General features: G+C 44.3%; 2 protein-coding genes across 5 annotated transcripts in view; one reads left to right on the top strand and one right to left on the bottom strand.

The window, feature by feature from the left end:
- DDX31 (DEAD-box helicase 31) overlaps positions 1–2,295 on the bottom strand; it is a 74,511-nt gene extending 72,216 nt beyond the window's left edge. Inside the window, 1 exon segment of the mRNA XM_027104442.1 lies at positions 1,757–2,295. Within this exon segment, the coding sequence (XP_026960243.1) occupies positions 1,757–1,852 (96 nt within the window). The 5' untranslated portion in view covers positions 1,853–2,295.
- Positions 1,208–26,600, top strand: GTF3C4 (general transcription factor IIIC subunit 4). Of its 4 annotated transcripts, XM_027104444.1 has the most exons (6): positions 1,208–1,695; positions 2,387–2,926; positions 10,321–12,147; positions 15,468–15,598; positions 18,754–18,842; positions 20,582–26,600. In XM_027104444.1, exons 2-6 carry the CDS (start codon positions 2,585–2,587, stop codon positions 20,644–20,646), a joined length of 2,454 nt encoding a protein of 817 aa, XP_026960245.1. In that variant the 5' UTR covers positions 1,208–1,695; positions 2,387–2,584; the 3' UTR covers positions 20,647–26,600. The 4 variants fall into 4 exon arrangements, with proteins under 4 accessions (XP_026960245.1, XP_026960247.1, XP_026960246.1 ...); XM_027104446.1 differs by lacking the exon at positions 2,387–2,926 and having other exon boundaries at positions 1,209–1,695; XM_027104445.1 differs by lacking the exon at positions 1,208–1,695 and having other exon boundaries at positions 2,379–2,926; positions 21,354–26,600.
- Positions 26,601–26,894: the final 294 nt, after the last annotated feature.

The following is a 26,894-nucleotide window of genomic DNA, read 5'->3' as shown; positions in this document are numbered from 1 at the left end:
GGTATAGTTTGATCCCAATTTTGTTCTGCTTGTTTTCCAGAAGGATATATACCACAATGTTACCCAGAGTTATCTCTGAGTATGACAATCATGGGTGGGGTTTGTTTTTTTTTTTAATCTACTTTCCAAATTTCCTACAATAAATGTGTATTTTTTCCTCTTCTTTTATTTTTTAGAAAAAACATTCTGCATAGCATTAGATAGAGAATAATTTAAGCTGTCAAGGTCTTTCCAAGTCCAGTGTATGAGCTACTCAACCCAAATTCAGGCTACTAGCAAATCTGATCAGCATATACATAATCCTCATTCAAGACATAAACAAAAATGTAGGTGCAGACAAGGCCACTGCAGACAGGTATCATCACCTGATGAATATCCTTTTTACACAGTGGTTCAAGCAATCATAAAACCAGACAGCTGACATTTATTTATTCAACTCACTCCACAAAGTGTTACTAAGTGCTTTCTACGTGTTAGTTACTAGGCATGTACATGGCACAAGCACCCTACTGACCTCCTGATGTAGCAATTCTATTACCCAAAATGGAGTCAATATGACTTTTTTTTAAAATAATTGACATGTATTAAGTGCTCCTATGGGCCAGAAAACGTACGGAGTCTTTATGTATATTATTTCATTTAATCTTCATAATAGCCTTACATGAAGTAGAAATTATTGTTCTCATTTTATGGATACGAAAAGTGAGGATCAGAGAGGTGAAGTAATTTCTTCAAGGTCACAGAGCTAGCATGTTGCAAGGTCAAATCCCAGGTCTGTCCCACTCCAAATTCCACGTTCCCAATTGGCTCGCTGGTACTGATACTTCCCCGCCCCCTCGGCATAGATGCAGCTACAACATCACCCAGCTGAAAAGTCCTTACAAGCCTCTAAATCCTGAAGTTGATTATCACTAAAAAAATCCAGACAATAACCCAGACAGTGGGTATGAGCTGATGTGAGCTTATATGAACTCAAGGAGTTTCAGCGTCACCACATTGGTTGAAAGGAACTGAACTGAACTTTGGCAATTTTTCAATGGCATTAAGTAATGCTTGTTCGAGAACCGCCCCCCGCCCCCCACCCACTTTCCTTGGCACCAAACTGTAACCTTCCTGGTCATTAAGGCAACATGATTTCCCAACATATTTCTGCCCTGCAGCCCTCCTCTTTCCTAGGAGCTAAGTCAACCATCTTAAACTAATTTTCAGCTCTGGCTTGGGTTAAATTTAAGGCATCTTTTTCTTTCTCACCTAATGAGGGGATTATATTGATGAATTGTATTTTCTTTCCCCCCTTCACTGCACGTGGATGAAAATACACCCGTTTTGAAAACTCTTAAAAGAAATTTCTAGTCTCCAGTCCTCATTCCCGAAACAAACGACCCTTAGAGTCGAGGAAAGGGCGGCTGAAAAAAGTTCAGAGATGCTCTTGGTAAGTGACAAGCTGGGCCTCTCGCGCGAGCGTCAGTTCCTAACTTCTCCGAGTGACAGTCTCAGATCCCTGCCTCCAACTAGCAGCCCGCACCAGCCTCCCGCCCGTCTACAGCCGCTCCGCTCCCTCCAAGAACGTCTCCGCAGAATGGTGTCCCGGTCTCAGACACGTGTTGCTCAGCGACTCCTCCAGGAGCTGCCCGATATCTGACTTTCCCCTCTTAACTCCGCAAGTAATTCGAACCCCGACCGAGAGGCAAGGCGGTAGGTGCCGGCGCGCCGCGGCCCCGGGTGCGAACGAATCCGAAACCGGGTCAGAACTCACCCGCCTCGACTTGGCTGGGCGGGGTCTGGAGGACGTCGTGGGGACTGCGGCCCGGGACTCGGGAACATGGGGAAGCACTCCGTCGGCTGCTGCCATGCCGGCGGAAAAGCGAGTCGAGACCTCGCGAACCAGGACCGCCACTCCACTCCGACCCACGTGAGACGTGCGCGAGGACCCCGCGTAGCTGCCCCGCCGGGTCCTGCGCCCGCGCGCTTTCCGGGTCCCGAAGAGCCCGCGAACACACGGCCCCGCGCCTCTAGAGATCGAAGCCGCGGCCCCGGGGCCCCAGGACGAGGCGGCGGCCCCGTTTGGCGTCCCTAGTGGCTTGGCCTATGGCAGGGGGTGTCAAGTCACACTCAACCCCACAGTTCATGCCGTGCAGTTCTTTGAATTCCTTTGAGAAACAAAAAGAGGCGTGCCCCATCGAACCAATGTTTCCTTCCTTTGCCGCCCGGTTACTGTTCCCTCAGCACCTTAGTTGCCCCGGGAGATCCCTAAAAGGGCTTGGGGATTGGCCACGCCGCGGCGGGGGCTGAGGGGGGGGGGGTCCCTGCCCCTCTCCCCCGGGCTGTCCAGCCCGGGCGCTTCTGTCCGGCCAGCAGAGGAGTAGCTTTTTTTTTTTTTTTACAGGCAGCGCCTTGGCCACCTGGCAGGGCTGGGTCGCCTAGCAACGGCGGGGTCCTTCCTGGCTCGGCGGCGCTTCGGGCCTGAGGGGAGAAAACCGCAGCTAAGGACGTTGGGGGCAGGCGGCCGCGTTGCGGGAGGCGGCAACGGGACGGTGACGCGCGGTTGGTGCGCCCGGGGTCCGGCTTCTGCATCCGAGGAGAGATGAATACGGCCAAGGCCCGGGTGGGGCCCGCGGCCGACCGGCCTGCGCCACCCGAGGAGAAGGAGGGCGAGGCGGGCGGGAAGGAGCCGGGGGCGGACGCGGCCCCCGGGCCCAGCGCCGCGTTCCGCCTCCTAGTGACTCGGCGAGAACCGGCGGTGAGGCTGCAGTATGCGGTGAGCGGCCTGGAGCCGCTGGCGTGGTCCGAGGACCACCGCGTGTCGGTGTCCACGGCCCGCAGCATCGCTGTGCTGGAGCTCATCTGCGACGTGCACAACCCGGGCCAGGACCTGGTTATCCACCGCACCTCGGTGTCTGCGCCTCTCAACAGCTGCTTCCTCAAAGTAAGTCATCCCCGGGCCGCAGCCCTGGGTCTCTGCCTGCTCCCCTCCCGCGCCCGCGTCACGGGTCCCTGGGGAATCCCGGCCCACGCCTAGTCCGGGGATTCCCCTCCTCGCCTCCAGCGCTTAGGGTCACGGTAGCTTAAAAAAGAAACAAAAAACCGTCCAGACGTTTACGCCCGATTCCCCGGGTCACCCATCCATTCCCCGCCCCCCTCCCCCACACACGCGGTAGCTTCAAAAACAAACAAAAAACCGTCCAGACGTTTATGCCCGGTTCCCCGGGTCACCCATCCATTCCACACACACACACACACACACACACACACACACACGCGCGCGCGGTAGCTTCAAAAACAAACAAAAAACCGTCCAGACGTTTAGCCCGATTTCCCGGGTCACCCATCTACTCCCGACACACACACACACCGCACACATCTCGGCCGGCTGCCGGCACACACACACACACACCGCACACATCTCGGGAGGTCCCTCTCGGAGCCACGTTTTCCCTTCGCCCCAGCGTCTGGCCGGCTGCCAGCGCCGATTTCTTTCCTCGGCGCTTTCTGAGGCTCCACCCCCTGTTGACCCAACCCCAGACCTGCCTCTGCCGTTGCTCCTGTTGTCTGGGGCTTGCTCCCCGAGGCCTTTGGCTGGCTTTGTTTACTGTGTTGTGCCCTCCACTTGCGCCTCTTCTGCTTTGGAGGAGAAAAATTGGTTCTTTCCATTGTCTTTACTGTTTCAGTGACTTTATTATGAATGGTCTTTGCTTCTCATCTTGCGCAGATGGATAAATACTGGATGTCGTGGTTAGTACTCCAGTTTTTCTTCAATAACTAAGAGGCTTTGGGATGTAGAACGAAAAATAGAGCTTTTGGAAAATAAGTGCAGTTCTTAAACTTAAAGCCCGAGATGTCCGTGTAAATTTAGTGCTTTCGGTTTCGTATTAACTAAGTTTGCCTTCAGAACTTTAGGGCTCCTGAAGTTTTATTGTTCTGTCATCACCATTTGCAAGTTGTTGGTTTTTTATTTAAGTAATAAGTCGTATTGTTCATTTTAGTGGTTTAAAAGTATTAAAACTTTCGCTGTTTCTTTTATAGATCTGTATGCATATATGTGACAGTCAAAGTGTATCAGCTAGGCACCAATCTAGGTTCTGGAAGTAAAGCATTGTACAGAACAAAGTCCCTGTCCTCATGGAGCTTACCTTCTTTTTGCAAGTCGTGAACAAATAACAGTGTAATAATAGGTAGTGATAAACGTTGTAAGGATATGTATCTATATAAAGAGAACGTATTTTTGTGAACTTGAAGTTTTTTTAAAAAAACTCTTACTCTGCACAGCCATTTAAAATAGGAATCACTAACTGGGTAGGGTACAGGGAACCCACACTACTTTTTAGGATACTTAATCCAAGTTTGAAACTGATAAGTTGATGTTGAGTTGGATCATTGGTAAACCTGTATGACTAAGCCTTCTAAGATCTTGGACAAGATGTGAACAAATTGATTCAAGTATAACCAATCAGGTGGATAGATGTTCTTAATGCTACTGAACTGAGAAACACTCAAGGAGGGAGGCAGAACAAAGGGGTTTTAAAAGGTGTATCCTCTGCTGAAAAGGAACTTACGGTTGCTCAGGATGTTCACATGCACATCAGCTAGAGAAAATCTTAAGTGTGTGTCTCAGTATGGTAGAGATTTAATACTTTAGCAGAGAGAATTTAAAGAAAGGAAGGAATAGTGAAGCGAGATGCTTTTATCAGGGAAGGTTATTTGGTGGTGAATCTGCAGCAGACCCAAAAAAAGGTAGGGTTTGGGTTGTAAGAAGTCCTCCGGAGGAAAGGGTCATCCAGATGGCAGCAATGAGGTGCCCGTCTCGCACACATACATGCAAATCATGAGCATAACGTGCTGCTGTTTGTGTAAATAATGATGGGTCAGCAGTTGAGTTCAAGTAGCTTTCCTAGGGAGTCAGAGGAAGAAAAGTGAGGCCAGTTTGGGAACTTTGAAGGTCAGTCTGAGATGGTTGACTTCAATCTAGGAAGGCCTAAAGTGCTGTTACAATATCATGGACGTGGACTGACCTGGTGTGGTTCAGGAATATGAATCTGGCTGGCCTAGAGGCAAGTAGATGATTGTTGGCGTCAGTATAAAACAGGGGTTAAGAGATTGCACTTTGGCACCAGATAGCAAGATAGGCCTATCTATAAAAGGAGAGTAATAAAACCTACCTTGGGCTTCCCTAGTGACGCAGTGGTTGAGAGTCCGCCTGCCGATGCAGGGGACGCTGGTTCGTGCCCCGGTCTGGGAAGATCCCACATTGCTGCGGAGCGGCTGGGCCCATGAGCCATGGCCGCTGAGCCTGCGCATCCAGAGCCTGTGCTCCGCAAAGGGAGAGGCCACAACAGGTAGAGGCCCGCGTACCGCAAAAATAAATAAATAAATAAAACCTACCTTGTTTAGAATTTTCAGAAGATTCAGTTAAATATATATTTATATACGTACGTACATGTACATACATACACATGTGTAATTACTTAGCACAGTTCCTGGCACACTGTAAATGCTCAATTTAAAAAATAGTCATACAAGTATGAAGGAAGGAGCTTGGGTTAATGCTATGACTGTGGATATGAAGTTATTTATAGTACTGTATTCTGATAAAAATTTGACTCTGTAGTTGGTTCCACACCTGAGAAATGAGTAATAGGAAATCTTTATATATCCCTCTGGTAATTGATTGCTTTCCTGAAATTAATTAGTGGCATCTTCCCCTTCTGCACTGTTCTTCGGTATGCACATCACAGAAACCACCAATCAGCAGGCTTACTAGCCTAGCACTGCCTGGTGAATGAATGCTGAGTTGTCCTGCAATTCTAAAAGAGGCTTCTGTGGGATAAAACTGGAGTAATGGTAGGAATGTAAAGAAGTCTCTATGTGTACTTTGATTGCACTACCCGTTGACAGTCCCTGTGGATTTAAATCTACTTGGTGCTGTCCAGCTCGCTGTAACATGAAAGATGGACATTCTGCAACCTAGATTTCAGTATGTAGCACTGCTAGAAGGTAGATACTAAACCTCTTTGAAGCTTTTGTCTGATCATTATTTAGATTATGAATTTTTTCAGGAAAATATGCAGTTAAATAATAGTTGACATATTATCTGCAATTTGCAAGTTACTGTCCTGGGCACTGAGGTTATGTGATATAAAGGTGAATGATATAAATCTGAAAAGCAATAAAATAGTGACTTAAGAATAAGTTGCGGACTTCCCTGGTGGCGCAGTGGTTAAGAATCCGCCTGCCAGTGCAGGGGACATGGGTTCGAGCCCTGGTCCGGGAAGATCCCACATGCCGTGGAGCATCTGAGCCCATGCACCACAACTACTGAGCCTGCGCTCTAGAGCCCGCGAGCCACAACTACTGAGCCAATGTGCCACAACTACTGAAGCCTGTGTGCCTAGAGCCTGTGCTCCGCAACAAGAGAAGCCACCGCAATGACAAGCCCACGCACCACAACGAAGACCCAACGTGGCCAAAAATTAATTAATTAATTAAAAAAAGAGAGTAAGTTGCAGTTTCTTTTCCCATTGGACTGCTGATTTAATGAATCATCTAGTTGTACACAGTTCCAAATTCTAATAATATATGCATAACTAATTTGTATCAGTTGTTAAGAACGTTAGTAACATTAACTCCATCTACTACATTAAGTAAAATAACTATTTCCTGTCTTTGGAGTTATATTCCTGCCCTCAAGAAGTTTGCTATCTAGTAGCTTCAAATGAGTTTTTATTTGTTAGGTGCTTACAAAGTACGTAGCTATTAGTTGTAATAGTGGCCAACTAGGCACGGGATATAGTCAAATGATTGGCTGGGGGTCAGCCTCTGGGAGCTGGACTCTTAACTGGTATGCTTCTAGGGCATCTGAGTACTTGTTTTGATTTGTTAACTAGTTTGTGATATGGAGAGTTGAGGGGAGGTCCAGTAGGCTAATTCAAACTACCTAACATATTAGAAATTGCTGCACAAAAAACCCTAAGGACTTTCCCTACTGGCTGACATCCACACTGCTCTCCATTCCGTCAAGGATTCTTCCTGCAGTGAGTAGGACCAAGCTTGAGCTTCCTTTATTTCATTCTGCTGCTGTTTGGGGTTACGCATTCTGTAAGTTTACTTTCAGTTCTATAGTAGATTTTATTGTAATAGTAAATTATCTTAGTCTGAGGATTATTGCTTAGTTTACAGTATTATGGGATTTGGTGAACAATTTTATATCTACCCTTCATTTGGTGGACAACTTAATGCCTATCTACCCTGCATTTTACATACTTTTATTAGGTCTCATTAACATTTACTTAATCCTCAGAGAGTATTAATAATTGTCATCATAGATAACATTTATTGAGTATTTATTAGTATGTGCTTTACATACATTGACTTAATTAACCTTCCAAACTCTATGAGAACATGTATTATTATACTCTTTATAGACGAGGAATTAAAGCCAGAAGGTTTAAACAGTTTGCTCAGGGTTACAGAGCTAGTGTATGATAGAGCCAGGATTTGAATCCAGGCAGTCTGGCATCACAGGAAAGATTTTCACTCAAATTTTATATACCCATCCAAAGCTCTGGGCTTTGATTAGCAACAGGTTAGCCAGTGACACCTGTATTTAATTGGAATTTCCAGTCTATTTCTCCAGCATGTCTGTAGGTGTATCCAAGAGACTACACTAAAATCAAGATACACTGCCCAAGACACAATTTCCAGAGATGACAGCCCCCCGAAAGGTTCTGTTGTTTAAAAAAAAAAAGTTTGGACGTATGGACACCAAGGGGGGAAGGGTGGGGATGGGATGAACTGGGAAGATAGGGACTGACACATATACACTAATATGTATAAAATAGGTAACTAAAGAGAACCTTCTGTAGAGCGCAAGGAACTCTACTCCATGCTCTGTGGTGACCTAAATGGGAAGGAAATCCAAAAAAGAGGGGATACGTGTGTACGTATAGCTGATTCACTTTGCCGTACAGCAGAAACTAACAACACTGTAAAGCAACTATACCCCAGTTTTTAAAAAATGGTAAAAAAAATAAGTAAATAAAAAATAAAAATAAAAGTTTGGATAACTCTGGTTAAATAAGTCTCTTCAGTAGCTCCCTGGCTGTAACTCTTGACGGGGGAATAATATATAATATATAGCATTTTCAAAACTTATTTGGTTATAGACCTCTTTTTCAAGGGGCAATTTAGGGGAGTGATGTTCTGTTTTACACACTTTAGGAAAAGTTAGTCTTCTGATTCATTTGTTGGACTTTATATCTACCTTTCATTTTATATGCTTATGTATTATGCAATTTAGCAGTTAACTATTTGTTTCATTATGGTTTTCTGACACATCTCTGGTTGTCCAAGCTTTATCCAGGAATGTAATGGTTCTGAGTTCATCTTCCAAGGTCTTTCTATATTCTGGAGTGTAATTGCTCTGGGCCTGGGGACTTAAATCATTTAAAGTGAGTTTCATTATATCCATGTATATTTAGGCTTGAATTCCTTTTTAATGATGTTTAATCTACCCTTTCCAATTTGAAGATCAGCCTCTATGTAAAAGAAGATTGACACTAAAAAGGAATCGAAAGATTCTGCTTTCTCTGTTACCCATTTCTCTAAAGACAGTGGTTCACGTCCTTTTCTTCTTCCTACTTCTGACATAACAGAAACCATATTGTATTTTATTTTTATTTATTTATTTATTTATTTTTGGCTGCGTTGGGTCTTCGTCGCTGCACGCGGGCTTTCTCTAGTTGCGTGGAGCGGGGACTACTCTTTGTTGCAATGTGTGGGCTTCTCATTGCGGTGGCTTCTCCTGTTGCGGAGCACGGGCTCCAGGCGCGCAGGCCTCAGTAGTTGTGGCACATGGGCTCCCGAGCGCAGGCTCAGTAGTTGTGGCTCATGGGCCCAGTTGCTCCACGGCATATGGGATCCTCCCAGACCAGGCCTCGAACCCATGTTCCCTGCATTAGCAGGCAGATTCTTAACCACTGTGCCTCCAGGGAAGCCCCCAGAAACCATATTTTAATTGACCTGTGTTCTTTTGGGGCTTTAACCTTTCTGGCTATTTTCTTACAGCTCTGGACCACTTTCCTTTGGTCATTTATCTCTTCTCTATCTTTAATGTCCCTTTAAAATCTTTCTAAAGAGCTCACCATTGTACACCTAGACATTAAATAAATAGCACTGCTCATGTATGTTACAGACTTGGAGGAGGGAGAGATGAATGAAAGCCAGAATGATCTCAGAAGGCCTCATAGAGTTTGACCTGGTAGGAGGGATGGGATTCAAATAGGAGAAACGAGAGCATTCTACACAAGGGAGCCAGGGAAGGCAGAGTGGGAGTGTTCAGGGAACGGCAAATAGTCTAACGGCAGTGGACATTATTCTATACAAACAGTGGACAGGCACTTCCCTGGTGGCGCAGCGGTTAAGAATCCGCCTGCCAATGCAGGGGACACAAGTTCGAGCCCTGGTTTGGGAAGATCCCACATGCCACGGAGCGACTAAGCCCGTGTGCCACAACTACTGAGCCTGCGCTCTAGAGCCCACGAGACACAACTACTGAGCCCACGTGCCACAACTACGGAAGCCCATGCGCCTGGAGCCCGTGCTCCGCAACAAGAGAAGCCACCACAGTGAGAAGCCCATGCGCCACAACGAAGAGTAGCCCCTGCTCACCGCAACTAGAGAAAGCCTGTGCACAGCAACAAAGACCCAACGCAGCCAAAAGTAAATTAATAAAAATAAACAAATTAATTAAAACAAGAAAAGAAAGAAACAGTGGACAGAACTGTTGGAGTTGGCTCTCAGCGTAATTTGTAAATGAAATTTCAGATAGAAAACTTAAGAGCTGACATTTGTATTACAAAAATATTGTTAAAAATCCAGACATCTAATTGTATCAAAGATGTATATAGGTAGATATTTTTTCATGACTTTCTCCTTTATTGTTTTGTGACTAGTTCAGCAGAATGCTTAGCTGACTCTTCAGAATCAGGTACATCTTTGTCATTGCTACTGCATATGTCAATTCTGAAAACCATGTGGGAACGAGGCTATGAATAATGACAGCACTTATTCTGACCCTTAAAAAAAAATTGCCATTACCTGAGTGAATGCTCACTTAGGTTTAGACACGTGCTTGATCTTTCAAATGCATGTCATGCCAAAATTAACAGAACTGATATCAAATTACTGTTTTACATATTTATAATATGTAAACGTGTAACTGATTTATGGATTTATGTGAATCAGTTAATTCACCCTAATCAATGTAAATATAGTCCTCTTAGAGTGAAATATTTATCTGATAGTTTTTATATCTCTTATTTTCAGGTTGGCTCAAAAACGGAAGTTGCTGAGTGTAAGGAGAAATTTGCCGCCTCTGAAGACCCCACAGTCAGTCAGACTTTCATGTTGGACAGGGTGTTCAACCCTGAGGGGAAGGCTTTGCCACCACTGAGAGGATTCAAGTACACTAGCTGGTCCCCCATGGGCTGCGATGCTAATGGCAGGTGCCTCCTGGCAGCGCTGACCATGGACAATCGCCTGACCATCCAGGCTAACCTCAACAGACTGCAGTGGGTCCAGCTGGTCGACCTGACGGAGATTTATGGGGAACGTCTTTATGAGACCAGTTACAGGTTCTCTAAAAGTGAGGCCCCGGAAGGGAATCTCAGGGATTTTGCTGAGTTTCAGAGAAGACACAGCATGCAGACACCAGTCAGGATGGAGTGGTCAGGCATCTGTACCACTCAGCAGGTCAAGCATAACAACGAGTGCCGCGACGTGGGCAGCGTGCTCCTGGCCGTCCTCTTTGAAAACGGCAACATTGCTGTGTGGCAGTTTCAGCTACCGTTTGTAGGAAAGGAATCCATCTCTTCATGCAACACAATTGAGTCAGGAATCAACTCTCCTAGTGTTTTGTTTTGGTGGGAATATGAGCACAATAATCGGAAAATGAGCGGCCTTATCGTGGGGAGTGCTTTTGGACCTGTAAAAATTCTTCCTGTCAATCTCAAAGCAGTTAAAGGCTATTTCACGTTAAGGCAGCCTGTCGTCTTGTGGAAAGAGATGGACCAGTTGCCAGTACACAGCATCAAGTGTGTACCGCTGTATCACCCTTACCAGAAGTGTAGTTGTAGCTTAGTGGTGGCCGCAAGAGGACCCTATGTGTTTTGGTGTCTTCTTCTGATCTCCAAAGCAGGTCTGAATGTTCACAATTCTCACGTCACAGGCCTGCACTCACTGCCGATTGTCTCCATGACTGCAGACAAGCAGAATGGGACGGTATATACTTGTTCCAGTGATGGGAAGGTGAGGCAGCTGGTTCCCATTTTCACAGATGTTGCATTGAAGTTTGAACACCATTTGATTAAACTCTCGGATGTGTTTGGCTCAGTGAGGACACACGGGATAGCTGTGAGCCCCTGTGGTGCGTACCTGGCCGTCATTACCACTGAGGGCATGGTCAACGGCCTCCATCCCGTTAACAAAAACTACCAGGTTCAGTTCGTTACTCTCAAAGCCTTTGAAGAGGCAGCTGCTAAGCTTCTGCAATCTTCAATTCAAAATCTCTTTAAGCAGGTAGATTTAATAGACCTAGTACGTTGGAAGATTTTAAAAGATAAACGTATCCCTCAATTTTTACAAGAAGCTTTGGAAAAAAAGATTGAAAGCAGTGGGGCCACCTATTATTGGCGTTTCAAACTCTTCCTCCTGAGGATTTTATACCAGTCAATGCAGAAAACCGCTTCAGAAGCCTTATGCAGACCCATCCTTGAGGACTCAAAAATCTTACTAGTTGACTCACCTGGGACGGGCAATGCTGAGGGCGAGCAGCAGGAAGAAGGCGCTGCCTCCGAACAGACGAATAAGCAAGGCCTTCAGGAGAGGAGCAAAGGAGGTGATCCAGAGGGCCCCACAGATGACTCAGTCACTCAGCCTGGAGACACTGGAGGCCGAGAGCCAATGGAAGAGAAACTCCTTGAAATCCAAGGGAAAATTGAAGCTGTGGAAATGCACTTGACCCGGGAGCACATGAAGCGAGTCTTAGGCGAAGTATACCTGCACACCTGGATCACAGAAAACACTAGCATCCCCACCCGGGGACTCTGTAACTTTTTAATGTCTGATGAAGAGTATGATGACAGAACTGCACGGGTAGGTGTTTATTAACAAAAACACTGAATCTGAAAAGTCTGCTTTCTTTGTGAGAAAGAAATGACCTAAACTTAGTTTGTAAAGCTCCACTTTGCTTTGACATTTTTTAGGTAATTGATTGGCATGAGGTGCAGGAGAATAAATAAGAAACAGATTAATGCAGAGGACATACTCATATCACACAAACAGTATTTCAGTTCTTACTCTCACTGTGGCCTTGATTGGTACGCAAGGTTTGGGAGATTTCCAGGCTGTGGATGAGCTCCAGAAGCAGACCACGCTGTGATTGGGCAGACCCAGCAGGGGAAGTGTGGCACACCCTCCTTTCCCTTCCTGTTTGCAGAAGGTTTGGGAAGTGGGAGGACTGTGGCCGGGACTGTTTCCATTTGATAGTACTTGAGGGGGTCTTCTGACTTAGTCTAGAAGGGCATAGGAGCTAAACAAATAACTACTTATACATTGTTGTTTTGTTACAAAAACTGGGTATAATCTTTATTTTGATGGTAGAACAGTCTTACAGTATTATCCAAAATGTATTTCACAGAATTCAAGTTCCCTGACAGAACAGTAGGGTTCCAAGCTTGGGGAAATACTGCATACTCTATACTCCTCTTAAAGGTTCTCAGTGTACATCATCCTTCTAAGGGTTCTGGGAATTCCTATAGGAAAGAAATCATTTAACTTTGTGTAGCTCAGTGTTGTATAGACTTCTTAATCAGGAATCCTGAGCTAACAGCTTTTAAAATCCTGAAGAATTGTGTTTTAAGGCACATACTGCATACTAAAATATTCAGGACCACAGATGTCTGTGGTTCTTTTTGCTCTGAAGCTTGATATTTATGCTCACTGCCTGAAGTCTTATCTAAAATATTAATTGCAGGTAATAAATTCAGATATCTTCCATGCCTAATGTCAAAGCATTCGCGAATCACTTGTTGCATTTTCTTGTTGGAAAGGGGTGTGTGTGTGTGTGTGTGTTTGTGTGTGTGTGTGTGTGTGTGTGTGTGTACATACGTACCCGTACACCCCTAAAATTATTTCTTAAGGATGTTTGCAACAATCTGATGTTGGCTGAAAAAAAATACACAACCTAAAAGTTCAGTTACATTTTATTTGGCAGACAAAACTGAGGACTTAAGCCTAGGACACAGCATCTCAGATAGCTCTGAGGGACTGCTCCCAAGGGGCGAGGGGGTGGAGCCAGGATCTATTGGAGTTGTTGCAACAAAGACCAGGGTAGTTGGAGCATTAAAGATTACTGTTAAGTAAGGAAAACCAGGTATCTGAAGTTAAGAAATTTAGCACTTTTCTATGTATGGGAAGATGCAAAGTCTGGGCTCACTGAAATCATTCCTTTGATGTGCACCTTGGCTACGTGGGGCCAGTATCCTGTGCTTCTCATCTCGAGTCTCCTTGGTGCCCCAGCAGGGGTGGCTGTAGCGGCTGACTGCTAGGTGCCGGGGCAGGGGGGCAGGGTCGGGGTGGGGGGGCATCCTGCCTCCATCCTGAGTTCCCTCAGGGCTCACCGACGGGCAGCTGTAATGTGATGGCTCGATGGCAGCAACATCCTTTGTTTACTGGTACGGCAGGCAGTACTTTCATTCACACCCGAGTAGTTAAGATGTACTGTTCATGTAACTGACTTTTCATCTTTGAAAGTCAACTTTTAAGAATTGTTTCATTGTGGTCTAAATTGTGTGGAAGAGTTTTCTGGTATCACTGGTTCATAGGACCTAGCAGGGATATTATAAGTGTAAAATATTAACAAAAACATTTTAGGAAATTTGTAATGGAAGCTGGTTGGCAATGATTCAGAATAATTGTCCAGATGCTGCATGAACATGGAAAGCTACATTTAGCATAGTTACTTGGTTCCAGCAGAGCCAATTTAAAGAAGGGAAGATTATACTCTGCCCATCTACAGCAACTGAGTTTTGATTGAACACGATGCGTTTCATGTTTTAAAATCCTACTGCGTAAAACAAATGTTTTTTGTTTTGGAGTTTACTAGTTAAAGGCTAAGGAGAGTACTTAACTTGTAATTTGGAATTTATAACTTTCTTTATCCCCTGCTTTGAAGGTTGCTCGTGAAATCTGACAGTAAACCATTGGACAGTTTTCTTAATAAATGCACATATTTTGAAAGATAGGGAATAAACTTTGTTTTCAACAACTAAAAAATAAAGTAAAATCCTACTTTTACTTTATTCATAAAGTGTTCATAAAAATGAATCTTTTCAAACCTAGTACATTGGTTGTCCCTGCTATAAGGGACCATAAATAAGAATTTTCAAGGCCAAAAAGGCCAGAAGTTAATGGGCTTTAAATTTGTAAATTATATGTAGAGTAGGTAAGACACCCTTTTGAGCTATTAAGATACCCTTCAGAACTTCAGTGAACTAATTTTAGTGAATCACAGACTAAGAAGTTCTTACACAAGAGCTTAAGTGTCAATGGATTAAAACTTTGAAGGACATTATCTGCTAGTAAGACAAGGCAGTTCTTAAGGATTGGTGTATCCCATGCCTCCCAGTAATATAGCTGGTAAAGGTGTTTTTCCAACAAAATAATGAAGTAGATCAGTGTTTTGCAGACTTTCAGTTTTGGAGTGATGCAACTCTAATAAAGCAGAGAAACAAGCAAAGCTGAAGTAGGGCCAAGGCCTAGAGCCCGCCCCGTCCATCTCTCCCACTCCCACGGTGGGTCCCGCCATGCCTCTGCTGTGGGGTCGGTTGGTCTCCAGTTGCAGGCTGACTGGATTGGTCATGGGTCTTTGGGCCATCAGAAGGGGAATTATTATTTTTTAATCTTGATTATCTTTTTACTTTGTAAGCTTTTCTTAAAGAATAGACTTTTTTTTTTAACATCTTTATTGGGGCATAATTGCTTTAAGAATAGACATTTCTATAGTTCTACAGAGTTAGTGTTTCACATGATATTTTGCCTATAGAGATTATGTTTTTCTTAAAGTCAAAACATTGTAAGTATAGCTGAATACTTTGTCTTCTAACAGAACTCTGAAGTCCTTGTTTCAGAAGCAATTAAAGGCAAGTAATAAGATTTGCGTTTTCAGAACAGTTTTCCCTTTAGTGGGTAAAGTTCACTCTGTCGTCACAGGGTGCCTGAATGAATTTATTTTGTTGTACTCAGCCAGTTGACACGAGTTGAAGGTCCAGCTTTTTTACTTTTCAGAGAGTGCTGGGCCTACGTGGAGATGCAGAGCTCCTGCTGTGTGTCAGATGCTGTGTAGGTTTCCATTTCTCCTGTGTTAGGAAGCCCTGCGCTCACCACAAAACATGCTGACTGCTTTGTCTCACTAGGTGCTGATCGGACACATCTCAAAGAAGATGAACAAGCAGACTTTCCCTGAGCACTGTAGTTTGTGTAAAGAGATTTTGCCATTCACAGATCGCAAACAGGCAGTCTGTTCCAATGGCCACATTTGGCTCCGGTAAGCTGCTTTTGCTCATTTTCCAGTTTTGTGTCACACAAACCACTGTAAAGTGTTTATCCAAAGTGCATGTTGCCCATGCCATTAGGTTGGAGAAAAGCTGCTACTATAAAACCTGGTGTGGGCTTTTTACCATCGTTTGACTCAAGCAAGACACCCTTTAATGATGGGTTGTTTTCTGCGTCTTGTATGTAGGGGTTTATTTATTTTGGTAATATTATTTTGCTCTGAAGTAGCATTAAATTTTTAAAAATCAGTATGACAAAAGCAATACCTGCTGAAGTTAATAGAATATAAAGTGCTTCTGTACTCTGTTTGGTTTATCTCTAACAAAAGATAGAGGTCTTCCTCCGTCTCACTCTAAGAGGGAACCTTGGCACATCTTCATCTTATGGCCCCACGGGCTGCACGTGCCGCAGTTGGTCACTCCCTCTTCCTCCTCCTTAAAGCGCTTTGTTATCACCTGGCCCTCTGGACACAGTATCTACTTGATGTCCGTCTTTGGACCTGTCTTTCTTCTGTCACCACTCTCCCTGGACTGTCGCCTATCATCTGTACACTGGTGACTTAAACATATTGCTTGAGTCTGAATTGTTCCCCTTCAGTCTACACTTCATATCTAAGCACCTGCTCAGTTGCTCTGTTTGGAAGTTTTAAAGGCATTTCAAATTTGAATCCAGTCTTTTCTTGCTGCCTCCACCTCTACATCCCTGGTCCACGACACCATCATCTCTTGCCCAGATTATTATAGTTATCTCCCAGCCCATCTTCTGTGTCTTTCCTTGCCCCCTCCAGGCTGTTCTAAGTAGAGCTGAGGTTGTGATCCTATTATGACCTCATCAGCTCATGTCACCCCCTCTGCTCAAAACTCTCTAGTGGCTGCCCATTTCTGATGAGTAAAAGCTAAAATCCATTCAGTGGTCATGACTCCATGGCCTGGCCCCCATCAAGGGGGCCATTTTCTCCGGCTTGCTGACTTCACTCGAGGTGCACTGGCCTCCTTGTTCCTCAGGTACACGCGGCACCCCTCCCACCCTGGACGTCTTCACTGGCTGTCCTCTCTGCCCGGGGTGCTCTTCCAGCAGGTGTCCACAGGGCTTCCTTCCCGGCCACACTGCCTAAAATCGTGACACCTGATGACACCCCTCTCCCGTCTCAGTATGTAGTCGTCATCCCTCTTCCTTGCTTTATTTTCCTCCTTAGCAGTTATTACCACTATATATATATATATATATATATATTTTTTTTTTTAATGAGGAACCTTCTCTTCCTTTTTTATAAATCTATTTTATTTATTTTTGGCCGCGTTGGGTCTTCGTTGCTGCGCGTGGACTTTCTCTAGTTGCCGCGAGCGGCGGCTACTCTTGGTTGCGCGACACGGGCTTCTCATTGCGGTGGCTTCTCTTGTTGCGGAGCACGGGCTCTAGGCGCGTGGGCTTCAGTAGTTGTGGCACGTGGGCTCAGTAGTTGTGGCTCGTGGGCTCTAGAGCACAGGCTCAGTAGTTGTGGTGCACAGGCTTAGTTGCTCCACAGCATGTGGGATCTTCCCGGGCCAGGGCTCGAACCCGTGTCCCCTGCATTGGTGGGCAGATTCTTAACCACTGCACCACTGGGGAAGTCCCACTTAATATATTTTTACTTTATGTTTTTCTCCTTTCTCTGGAATAGAAAGTTCATGAAGACAGGCAATTTGGTTGTTTTGTTCATGGCTATTTCTAGAACAATGCCTGATGTGTGGTAGGCACTCAGTAGGTTTTTAAAGTTTATTTCCAGTAGAAACAGGATTGTGCTACCTATAACTACCTTAACAACTTGCGTGTTCCCTTAGCAAGATGTTGTGGGCATTTTCCACGTCAGTACATAGATCCCATTCTTGACAGCTGTAGAGTTCTCCACTGTATGGATGCTCCAGCACTCCCTCTTACTGACGGATGTCCGGATTTCCCGGCCGTTGCTATGTCCCTAGACTTCCGATCTGACTGTTCCGCCTTATGTTTGCGGAGAAGAGGAAACCAGCTTGTAATAGTAGTGGCCTTGTAACGGTAGCCACTTGCGCCTGTTGGCGCCGCCAGCGTGCCAGGCACGACTCTGAGCAGTACATGCATCCTGAGCCACACGAGGGGCGCCTCCACTGTCCCCATTTTTACAGATGAGGAAACTGGGGACTGGGGAAGTCCGAATTTGTCCAGAGGCAACAGGCGGCTAGCGGCAGAGCTGAGAACTTGGCCTATACATTGTTGTCTCTCAGATGGCTTTTTCCACAAAAATTATTTTCATTTTTGCTGATTGAAGTTAGTGGCAGAATACCTGGGTGTAATTTCTCCCGGTGAGAATGGGTGCTTGCTCCCACTCAGGTATAATCTTTCTTCCTGTACACCCAAGTCTTTACTCAAGGTAAACCTACTTGGAATTCCTTCCCCCAACCCTCCCTTCCTCTTTGTATTTTTTACTGCTTAGTTGCTCATCCTAAACACTGTTATCCTGCAGAAAACCTTCCACGCAGAGCCCAAGTGCTCTCTCTGATATCGACTGCTGCCCACCTTCCCTTATTTGCCTGGTCCTGGTAGATGCTCAGTGAATGGTCATTGGTTGGAATTGAACCTCTGAGCATTTGTTCATGGCCCTTCTTTTTTTGCACCATTAATTTTGTCTTCTATATCTTTCAGGTTTTCCCCACGGTGCTGGGGAAGACAGTGCTTATACCTAATCTTAAAATTCACTAACAAGAATAGTTTCCAAAAAAAAAAAAAAAAAAAAAAAAAAGAATAGTTTCCAGTATAATACATAATTGATTTTTTTTAACATGAAAAATTCACAGTGCAATCAGGTGTAAGCGGACTACATTCTTTCTCAGTGCTGCAAACATGGCAAAAAAAAAAGAAGCTGCAGTGACTGTCTGGATTAGAAGCTTTGTATCTCTATTAGAAGCTTTGTATTTGGTTTAGCCTGACGGACACTTCCCCTTTACTAAGTGTGGGGTGGGGTAGGTCTGGCCTGTGCAGAGGGATACATTGTCGCCATGCATTTGTGAACTGTTTTTGCCCTTTACTTAGTTAACTTGTGGTTTTAGAATAACTGTATGTGGTGAGTTACCTTCAATACTATGCTGCTTTCCACCGTTAGTAGAACTGATGGTACAATCTGTCTGCTTTCAGGTGCTTTTTAACCTACCAGTCCTGCCAGAGTTTGATATACAGAAGGTGTTTGCTCCATGACAGCATTGCCCGCCATCCAGCCCCAGAAGGTGAATGCTTTCCCAGCTTGTGGGAGGGTGAGGTTGAGCACCCCCAAGTCCTCCCTCCTGCTTAGTCTTGCGCCATCAGGGAGGGTGAGCAGGCTGCTCGTGCTCTGTACACTATTATCACGAACCACAGCTAATTAAAAAATGGTCACTGGAACACTATTCACGTTAACATACCTGTTGCCTTTTAGTATGGGAGTAAGTAGGGCTGCAGTTTACTGTTCTGTCACTGCAAGCAAATTATTTATTCAAAAAAGCTTGTTTTAGATGGCATGTATAGACTATATAGTGTTTGAAGGAAAACTCTGCAACTGATAACGTATACAAAGACAGCATTGCTGAAACAGGGACATGCACTTGCAGTCATCCTTCTAGTAGCCATGGTGGGATTCTTTTTCGGGTTGGCCAGTATTCTCTTTCCTGATAGCCCTGGTGACAAAGCCCACATTTATGACATAACTAGTTGGAAATAAGATCGTAGATGTGTGTCAGGAATTAGTGATGTAAACAGCCCCATGAATGTCAGTTTATGACCTGAGGTTCATTAACATCACACTAACCAAATGAGCTAACTAGACACCATTATACACCTGTGTACACTTTGGGGGTAATTTATGGTCTCAAGTAAAACAGAATGTTCTGTGTAAAACTACACCCTTATTGATTTTTGCTCTAACCTGGCTGAAGCTCTCTGATTCTGAGAAGCTGGTGTGTGGGCAGCTTGTGTTCTGTATTAACTCTTTGTTATGGAAAATGCAATCATAAAAGTAGAGAAAAAGAGTATAAGAAACTCTGATGTACCCATCATTCAGCTTCCGAAATTGCCAGCTCACGACCTTTCATGTTTCACCTGTAGTCCTCCCCCCTCCTCCCCACCGCTTCCCTCCTCTTTTTTTTTTTTTTGGTACACAGGCCTCTCACTGTTGTGGCCTCTCCCGCTGCAGAGCACAGGCTCCGGACGCGCAGGCCCAGCAGCCATGGCTCACGGGCCCAGCCGCTCCGTGGCATGTGGGATCTTCCCGGACCGGGGCATGAACCCGTGTCCCCTGCATCGGCAGGCGGACTATCAACCGCTGCGCCACCAGGGAAGCCCCCCCCTCCTCTTATTGGATTATTTTGAAGCAAATGTTGGGGACTTTTAAACACTCATTGCAATTGAGAATTGGTATACTATTTGGACAGGAGATCAGGAAAAGATGGAAACAAATAAAAAACACACACCTGCCAGTTGACGTTGTGTTGAGCCGCATACAGCTCTTGGGAAGAATGAATCGCTGAGATCTGGAGAGTACTAACCGGTAGAGCACAGTATTTCACAGACCAGGGAAGTTTTTAAAAGGAGGAGAAAGTGTTGACACAGTGTTGCCATGTTTTTATTTTTCCAAGTAATGTATTTTTTAAAGTTACTGTTACTGTAATTTTATAAGAGCATTTTAACATTGTCCACGTATGAAGGATATACTCTGAGAACAAAGTACAGGCCTTTCTTTAAAGAGAATAAATTTAGCTGTATGAGACACTCATTCATTGCCCTCATTTTCCTATTGCATCACGCACTCAGCTTTGGGGACCACAGAGTTAGTCCAGCCTCGTCCAGAACGCTGTAGTGAGGGGCTCTGTGCAGGGACACAGAGCTGGGACCAGAGTGCCCATCCCTTAATACTGTGGTCCATCCAGGGCTCATCCCATTTGATTGCCTTTTCTGAAGTTTACGCTCAATACTGCTTGTCTTACTTTTGTAGATCCTGACTGGATTAAGAGGTTACTGCAAAGCCCCTGCCCTTTCTGTGATTCTCCTGTCTTCTGAATGTCCAGGATGGGAAGATGGAAAGGGCATGTACTCTGCTGTGGAAAGTGCCGTCCAGCCCCAAGAGCTAGGACGCGCAAGAGGAGAGGCACCCTTCATGACTGTACATAGGGCGTGGGGACTCACTGCTGAAGTGTGTTCTCTGTCTCCAGGGACTAAAGGATGTCTTTAAAGTGACTGAGTGCAGAGATTTTAAGTCCTTTTGAGATGAATATTATCCCCCAACTCCTTGCCAATGAGGAACTTATTTTTCAAGTGTCTTGACTGAAGCAGTTTGAACAAAACGCATGCCCTGTCATTTCTCAGAACAGAATGGTCCCTTCTAGGGAGTATGGATAAGGGCCTTGCTGGGCCGGGTTAGGCTTTCTAATCCTGGCCTTGGTCTGGAACTGTCTTGTGGCTCCAGGGAGCTGTAGTTACCTGGTACGTGGTATGCAGTGTCCCAACAGATATTAAAGTGTCTGAAACAACCTGTGGGCCTGATATTTGGTTCTCAACAAACAGCTGCAGATCTGCATCCTGCCAGTTGTTTTTCATGCATATTGAAAACATTTTCTTAAAACTATATATTTTAAAGAGGTTGAAGCCAAGACTAAAGTTGGTTTTAATGTGTCAAAAGATCAGGTGACTCTTGTAAGTTAATAATTGTGACTTATTTTTAATGATCTCTCCCATGTCATCAGTTTCCTGCTCTGACTCCTTCACAGGTATAAGGATGTCAAGTATTCCTGTTCACCTGCATCACAACCCTCTTCAGACTTACCTGTGACAACTTGGTGAGATATTTGTACACAGAGGAAAAGTAATATTTTCTCCTTTCTTATTAAAACATTTAATATTTTTAATGTTGATATTTCCAGACGTATCATTTATATCCCGAGTCTGTCTAGAGACGTCCAGAAAGAGACAGGCAGCTCAGAAGTGTGGACCCTTGAGCTCTGGTGCTATCATGTGTGTAGCTCAGTGAACCAGAGGCTGGGGATTCCTTCCCTCTGCAAAGGTCCTCGATATTTGTAATACAGGTATTTTCCTGTGGACTGTTAAGAAGAGATGTTAGACATTAATTGGTCTTAAAACCTACAATTAACAATAGACATTCTAGAACTACAGTGTCCTTGGATTTTTAAAATAAGTATCCTAGGGATTGGTGCTAATTAACAGGACTGTAATGCACTCGCCTTGAAATGGTGCATATTTCTGGGAAGTTGGATGGGAAATACAAAATGTGAAATTTAAGTGATATTAAACCTTTATTCTAACACTTATTCTTGCTTTTATTTTTGTATCCTTAGTGAAAGACATTTTGTCCTCACTGAGAAACGCTCGCTGTTTGGAGAGCATGTAACAGCAACACCGCTCCCGCCTGTAGGCTCTCTCCCCCTAGTGTCTTTCCTGCTCTGTCCGTAGCTATTGGAGACAAGAGCCCTTAAGGGGCACTTCCAGACAGTCTGCTTTGAAATGTCTTTTGTTTCCCTTTCAAATTTTTGTTTTTGTCTCCTGTGTTTAATTCTGTATTTCTGCTGCTGTTTAGTTCTGCTGGATCATCTGCTTATCTTTCTCATTTTGGTGGTAATTTCAAGAGGAGTGTTTATCCAGACTTCAGGGTCCAGCATGTTCAAATGATTGTCAAGGAAGAGAACCAGGCAACATTAAAATCAGGAAGAACACAGCTCAGGAAGCTGTATAGTTGCGGTCGTTTGTGCCTAGAGCTGTTTCACTTTACAGTAAATATGACAGTAAAAATTGAGATCCTGTCAGGGAATTCTTGCAGTTTCTATACTCAGAGCACGTGCTGAGTTTCACTTATTTTTTTTTTCCTAATCAGAGTTAGTAGTTGATTTGTTCTTGCTGGGGAATTTTGTGCTGCTGCCATTTAAAACTTACGTTAAGTTTTTATTTAAAGCAGTTATGCATTTGGGGGGAAAATTTGACTCTTAGGAATAAACTAAAAAGGGTCACCTGAGTTATTTTGTATGTCTGGGTAGCAGTAAACATGGCAACTCTTTTACTAGAATGTGGCTTCTCTCGGGGGGGGGCTCTGCCCAATGGCATTCTTAAGGCTGAAATCCAGCCAGCACCTGCCTCAAATTTCTGCACACCGAGTTGGGAGCCCTCCGCCCCCTCTCCCCACCCCTCCCTTCTGTGGAGGTTAATCCATTGACCTGTGAGAACGAGAGGAGATTTTCAGTTAATGGCAGCATCACACAGTGCGCTTCTGAATGTCCTAAGGGTCAGCATACTTGGTGACAGAGTGGTGAGCAGCGAAGCCCCGGAAGAGCGTGAGGGACGCCGGGAAACTGTCTCCTGGTTTACACTTAGCATATGCCCTCTGTGCCTTCCTAGAACTCACCTGATCTGTGTAGTGGATTTCAAGTTAATTTCAGCTGTCACCGCTCCATGGCGTGGATGAGACGGCCATGATGCCACTGCTTTGCATGAAGGTGCAGGAGCAAAGGTCCTGTGCAATTAGACCTTCTAAGCCATGACAGTATTGCATTTTGGGAGTCTGATGTCCACACCTGTGTCACACTTTCTCTGTTGAGGGTTATTTGTTCCTGTTATTCTAGATAAGAAATTGAGAGTTCGTTAGGCCTGATACTCATTCTGAAATACTATGTCCACTACCCAGACTTCAAGCCATCTCTGCCTACTATTGTATCTGCCCAAACTACCAGTTATTTTTCAATGTCAGGAGTTATTAGAACCACTGGCGAAGCTCATGGTCGAGGGTGACATTTTTCTGCTTCTCCCTCTAGGAAGTTTTTGAGAATGTTAATGTTGGGGCGTGTGGGCTAGACCTATCAGCGGCCTTCACCAGTTAGGTTAAAAGAATGTCAGAGGGTAATAATTGAATATTAAAATATATTCTGTTGTAACTGTAATGGTGTCAGATTATATGCAGAAGAAATCAAGGCTCATTGGTCTTGTCTGGAGGAACACAGAGCTGCTTTTTCAGAGCACCGGCTCTCCTGGCAGCACTGAGCTGTGTCGGGGTTTGGTGAATTGCCGCGGCTCCTGGAATGAAAGCAGGAATTACTGTCACTGTACGATTTCCACGGGTCCATCCATCCTCTCTGCTCCTGACCTCCCTCTCCCTCCCTTCCAGGAGAGGTCCTCTCCATTTCCGTCCCTTTAGTTCTCTCAGCTTTAGGACACCTTCTGAGCTACCAGATTTGAAAGAAAAATAGGTTTGTGATAAAATTTCTAAAAACTAAATCACATAGCAGGTCTCCCTTCCTAGAAGAAACTATTAAACAGTAGTTTTTCTTTCTAAGAGTAATAGTGTTAGTTGTTAACAACTTGATAAACTGTATCTGGTTTTCTTCAAAACTCTGAATTATAATTTCCCTGTTGGAAATTTCCCACACCTTCAGGCTGGACTTTGGGCAGAGTGGGCTGGATTTCAGCTCCCTGCCACCACCCACTCTGCTCCCCAAGCCAGTTATTCCTGACAAGCAAAAAAAAATTCTGGCTATATTCAAAGTCAGCAGGCCTAAACTTTTTTTAGGGAAAGATAGGTTCTGCCCTTTTTTCTTTTTAGAGATGGGACAGCACAAACAGCAAATAGCTGGACCAATAAAAGCATCTCTTTACGGCTAGCCCTGCGTGGACTGTTGGGGTCTGCAGGCTTCCATGGTTGAGTGTGAACAAACACATCCCTGTGCTCTCACGCTGCTACCTGTGTGGGTGGGGCTCAGCAGCTCTGTTGACAGCAGAGCGGCTCGGGCATCTAGCCTCTCCCCTCACCATCGTCGGATTGTAAAAATGCCTCTATAGCAGATCTAACTGAAGTGAGGTGGTTGCACTTTAGCTGTTAGTGGAAGTAGCAGCTGGCAGTTTCCAGCAGAGTTTTAGACCATGTCTCAAGTCTCATAGGTATTAAGCTTTGAACTGCTCTTTTTTGATGCTAAAAGAAGTTTTTGGAGCTAGGATCTTCATGTGATAACCTGGTATCTGCAGTTCAGGCTGACGTTAGAGCGCGTGAGATTTGACTGTCCTTATACTGCATTAAGTCAGCTTTGCAGAGTTGCTTCTATTGATCACTCTCACCACAGCATCGCCATCCTGGGGTACAGCAGGGATTCTCAGAAGATGCAGAGTTGTTTCCCTGGCACAGATACACATCAGTATCAGGACTGGCTGGCTGGCCTGAGTCTGGTAAATAGGGTGCAGCCTCCTATCTGCCTGTATGGTTTGTTTTAAGATGGCTGTTTCTGAAAACTTGCTGTAGAAATCAGTAAATTTAACAGGGGAGAGACTTTATATAAAGAAGTCCTGTAAAGAAGTTAATCTTTTTGTTATATAATATGTGTGCCCCCAACCTCTTAATCAGATTAGCTGATTCCGCTTTTATCTTGCATTTTAACTTATAACTGTACTCCGGGGGGGAGACTTAATATACGATATGAGGTCCTGGACAGTGCGTTTATTTACCACAGTATTATACGGTTAACCAACATGGTGTTCATTCATTCATCCCAGGTTGGGAGGAGTTGCAAAGGGGGAATGATGATACTTTCATACTGATGTGATAAAGCAAAGGTGCAGGCTGTCTAGCTGAAATATTGTAAATGGGTCGGTGGACTTGAATTTCAGAACTCTAAATCTTATAGTTATTTCTAAGGTAAAAACTTGCTTACCTCACTATTATGAAGTCCTGTTAGTTTCATAGAAAGATCCTGTGAAATGGTCTCATTGGATGCTGTAAGAGGTGGTGGCTTTGAAGCATTTCATGTGTTATCAGTTTGACTCTTGGCTAACAGACTGGTGAGGTCTAGGGTGTTTTGTTTTGTTTTTGGTATTAATGCAAAAATGAATTATGTCTTTTTCAAGACTGACTCAGATTTGTACTTCAGTGTATGAAAAGAAAGTGAACATCAAACTTGTGTAAACAGAAATAAGACTGTATAGAAAAATAAGTGTGTGGTGTAGAGTAGTATATATTTTGTTTATCCAATGCCTGCACTATCTTTGTGCTTGGCTTCAAATTATGTGTTTGTTTACATATGACATTTTTTGAAATAAAAAGAAAAGGCAACTAAAAACTTAAGGTTATAGAAAGGAGATGGTTTTTTAATGCTTACCATCTGATTAGGTGGTGTGTTTTAAACTTTTAGTGTGTAAATAAAAAACTTTAAGAATAATAGCACATTTTGCTTGGAATACCCCCATCCAGAAGAATTGGCTGCTTCCCTGCATTCTATGTATGTACATAGTGTTCATTATTAGATTGTAAGCTCCTCAAGGGCAGGGACTGTCTGTCTCATCTTGGTAGTTCCTGCAGCACCAAGTGTCAAGTGCCTTGCACAGAGTAGGTGCTGGTGATACAGAGAATGAGTGAGTAACTTCCTGCCACCTGTAAGACGAAGCATGGTTCACTTTTTCCAGTGTGTTCAAAACTGCGAAGAACTGATGACCGGAAGAGGGCAGAATTCTTTCTTGGGTTTGATTGGGTCTCCTGGGCTGAAGCAGACCATGCTGTATCCTTTGCACTAGTTATCTTCTTTCCCTGAAGATACACTGGTGTCCTGAGCTTTTATCTGAGAGTAGGGCAGAGGTTTCCGGGAAAAGTTTGAAGTGGGAAAGATTATAGAGAAAATGAAATGGAAATTATGGAGGGTGTTTGTCAAATGCAGTCCTGTGGGGCAATCTTATTTTAGTTATTACTAAAGAAAAGGGTAGCAAATTCTCTTTACCAGTTAGCTGGTTGGCCAATTTCCCAGTTAATGAAATCGTTGGTTTTTTAGCTTTTTCCCATTTGGATACCCCGCAATTGCTCTTAGGATTCTGGTACTTAGAGTCTATTAAAGTTGCTGTGAACATCCAGTGCTGTACATAATGGCGGTTTTGTAAATGTGAAATAACCTCAGTTATGTTGTGCTTTGTATGCAGAGCCACTAGTATTGTTATCTTGGCCACTTTTTTATTCAAAATAAATAAATAATCAAATTACTTGTATATCGTGTGCATATTTTCACCTGGTTTGTAGCGAAGCTTAGAAACCTCTCCTGTCCTGACCAGCACCAGCAAAGGTAAGTAATGCGCAGGCACAAGCAGAGGAGAAGGGAAGGAATCGTACAAGAAATGGCCACTAGCAAGGGTCTCGAAAGCAATCCAGCATGCCTTCGGTGGTTGATTCCAGAACAAGTCTGAGGAACGGAAGGGGAAACAAAACAGCTTCAGTAGGCTATTAGACCACATATAGTTAACAATTCAGTTAAATAGTATCTGGTGAGTACTTAAATGCA

This window comes from Aethalodelphis obliquidens, unplaced genomic scaffold (genome assembly GCF_003676395.1).
Source record: "Aethalodelphis obliquidens isolate GAN/ISIS:26980383/991018 unplaced genomic scaffold, ASM367639v1 scaffold7, whole genome shotgun sequence".
Lineage (NCBI taxonomy): Eukaryota > Metazoa > Chordata > Mammalia > Artiodactyla > Delphinidae > Aethalodelphis > Aethalodelphis obliquidens.
The sequence above is the reverse complement of the archived record's forward strand: the minus strand, read 5'-3'. Positions and strand labels throughout refer to the sequence as shown.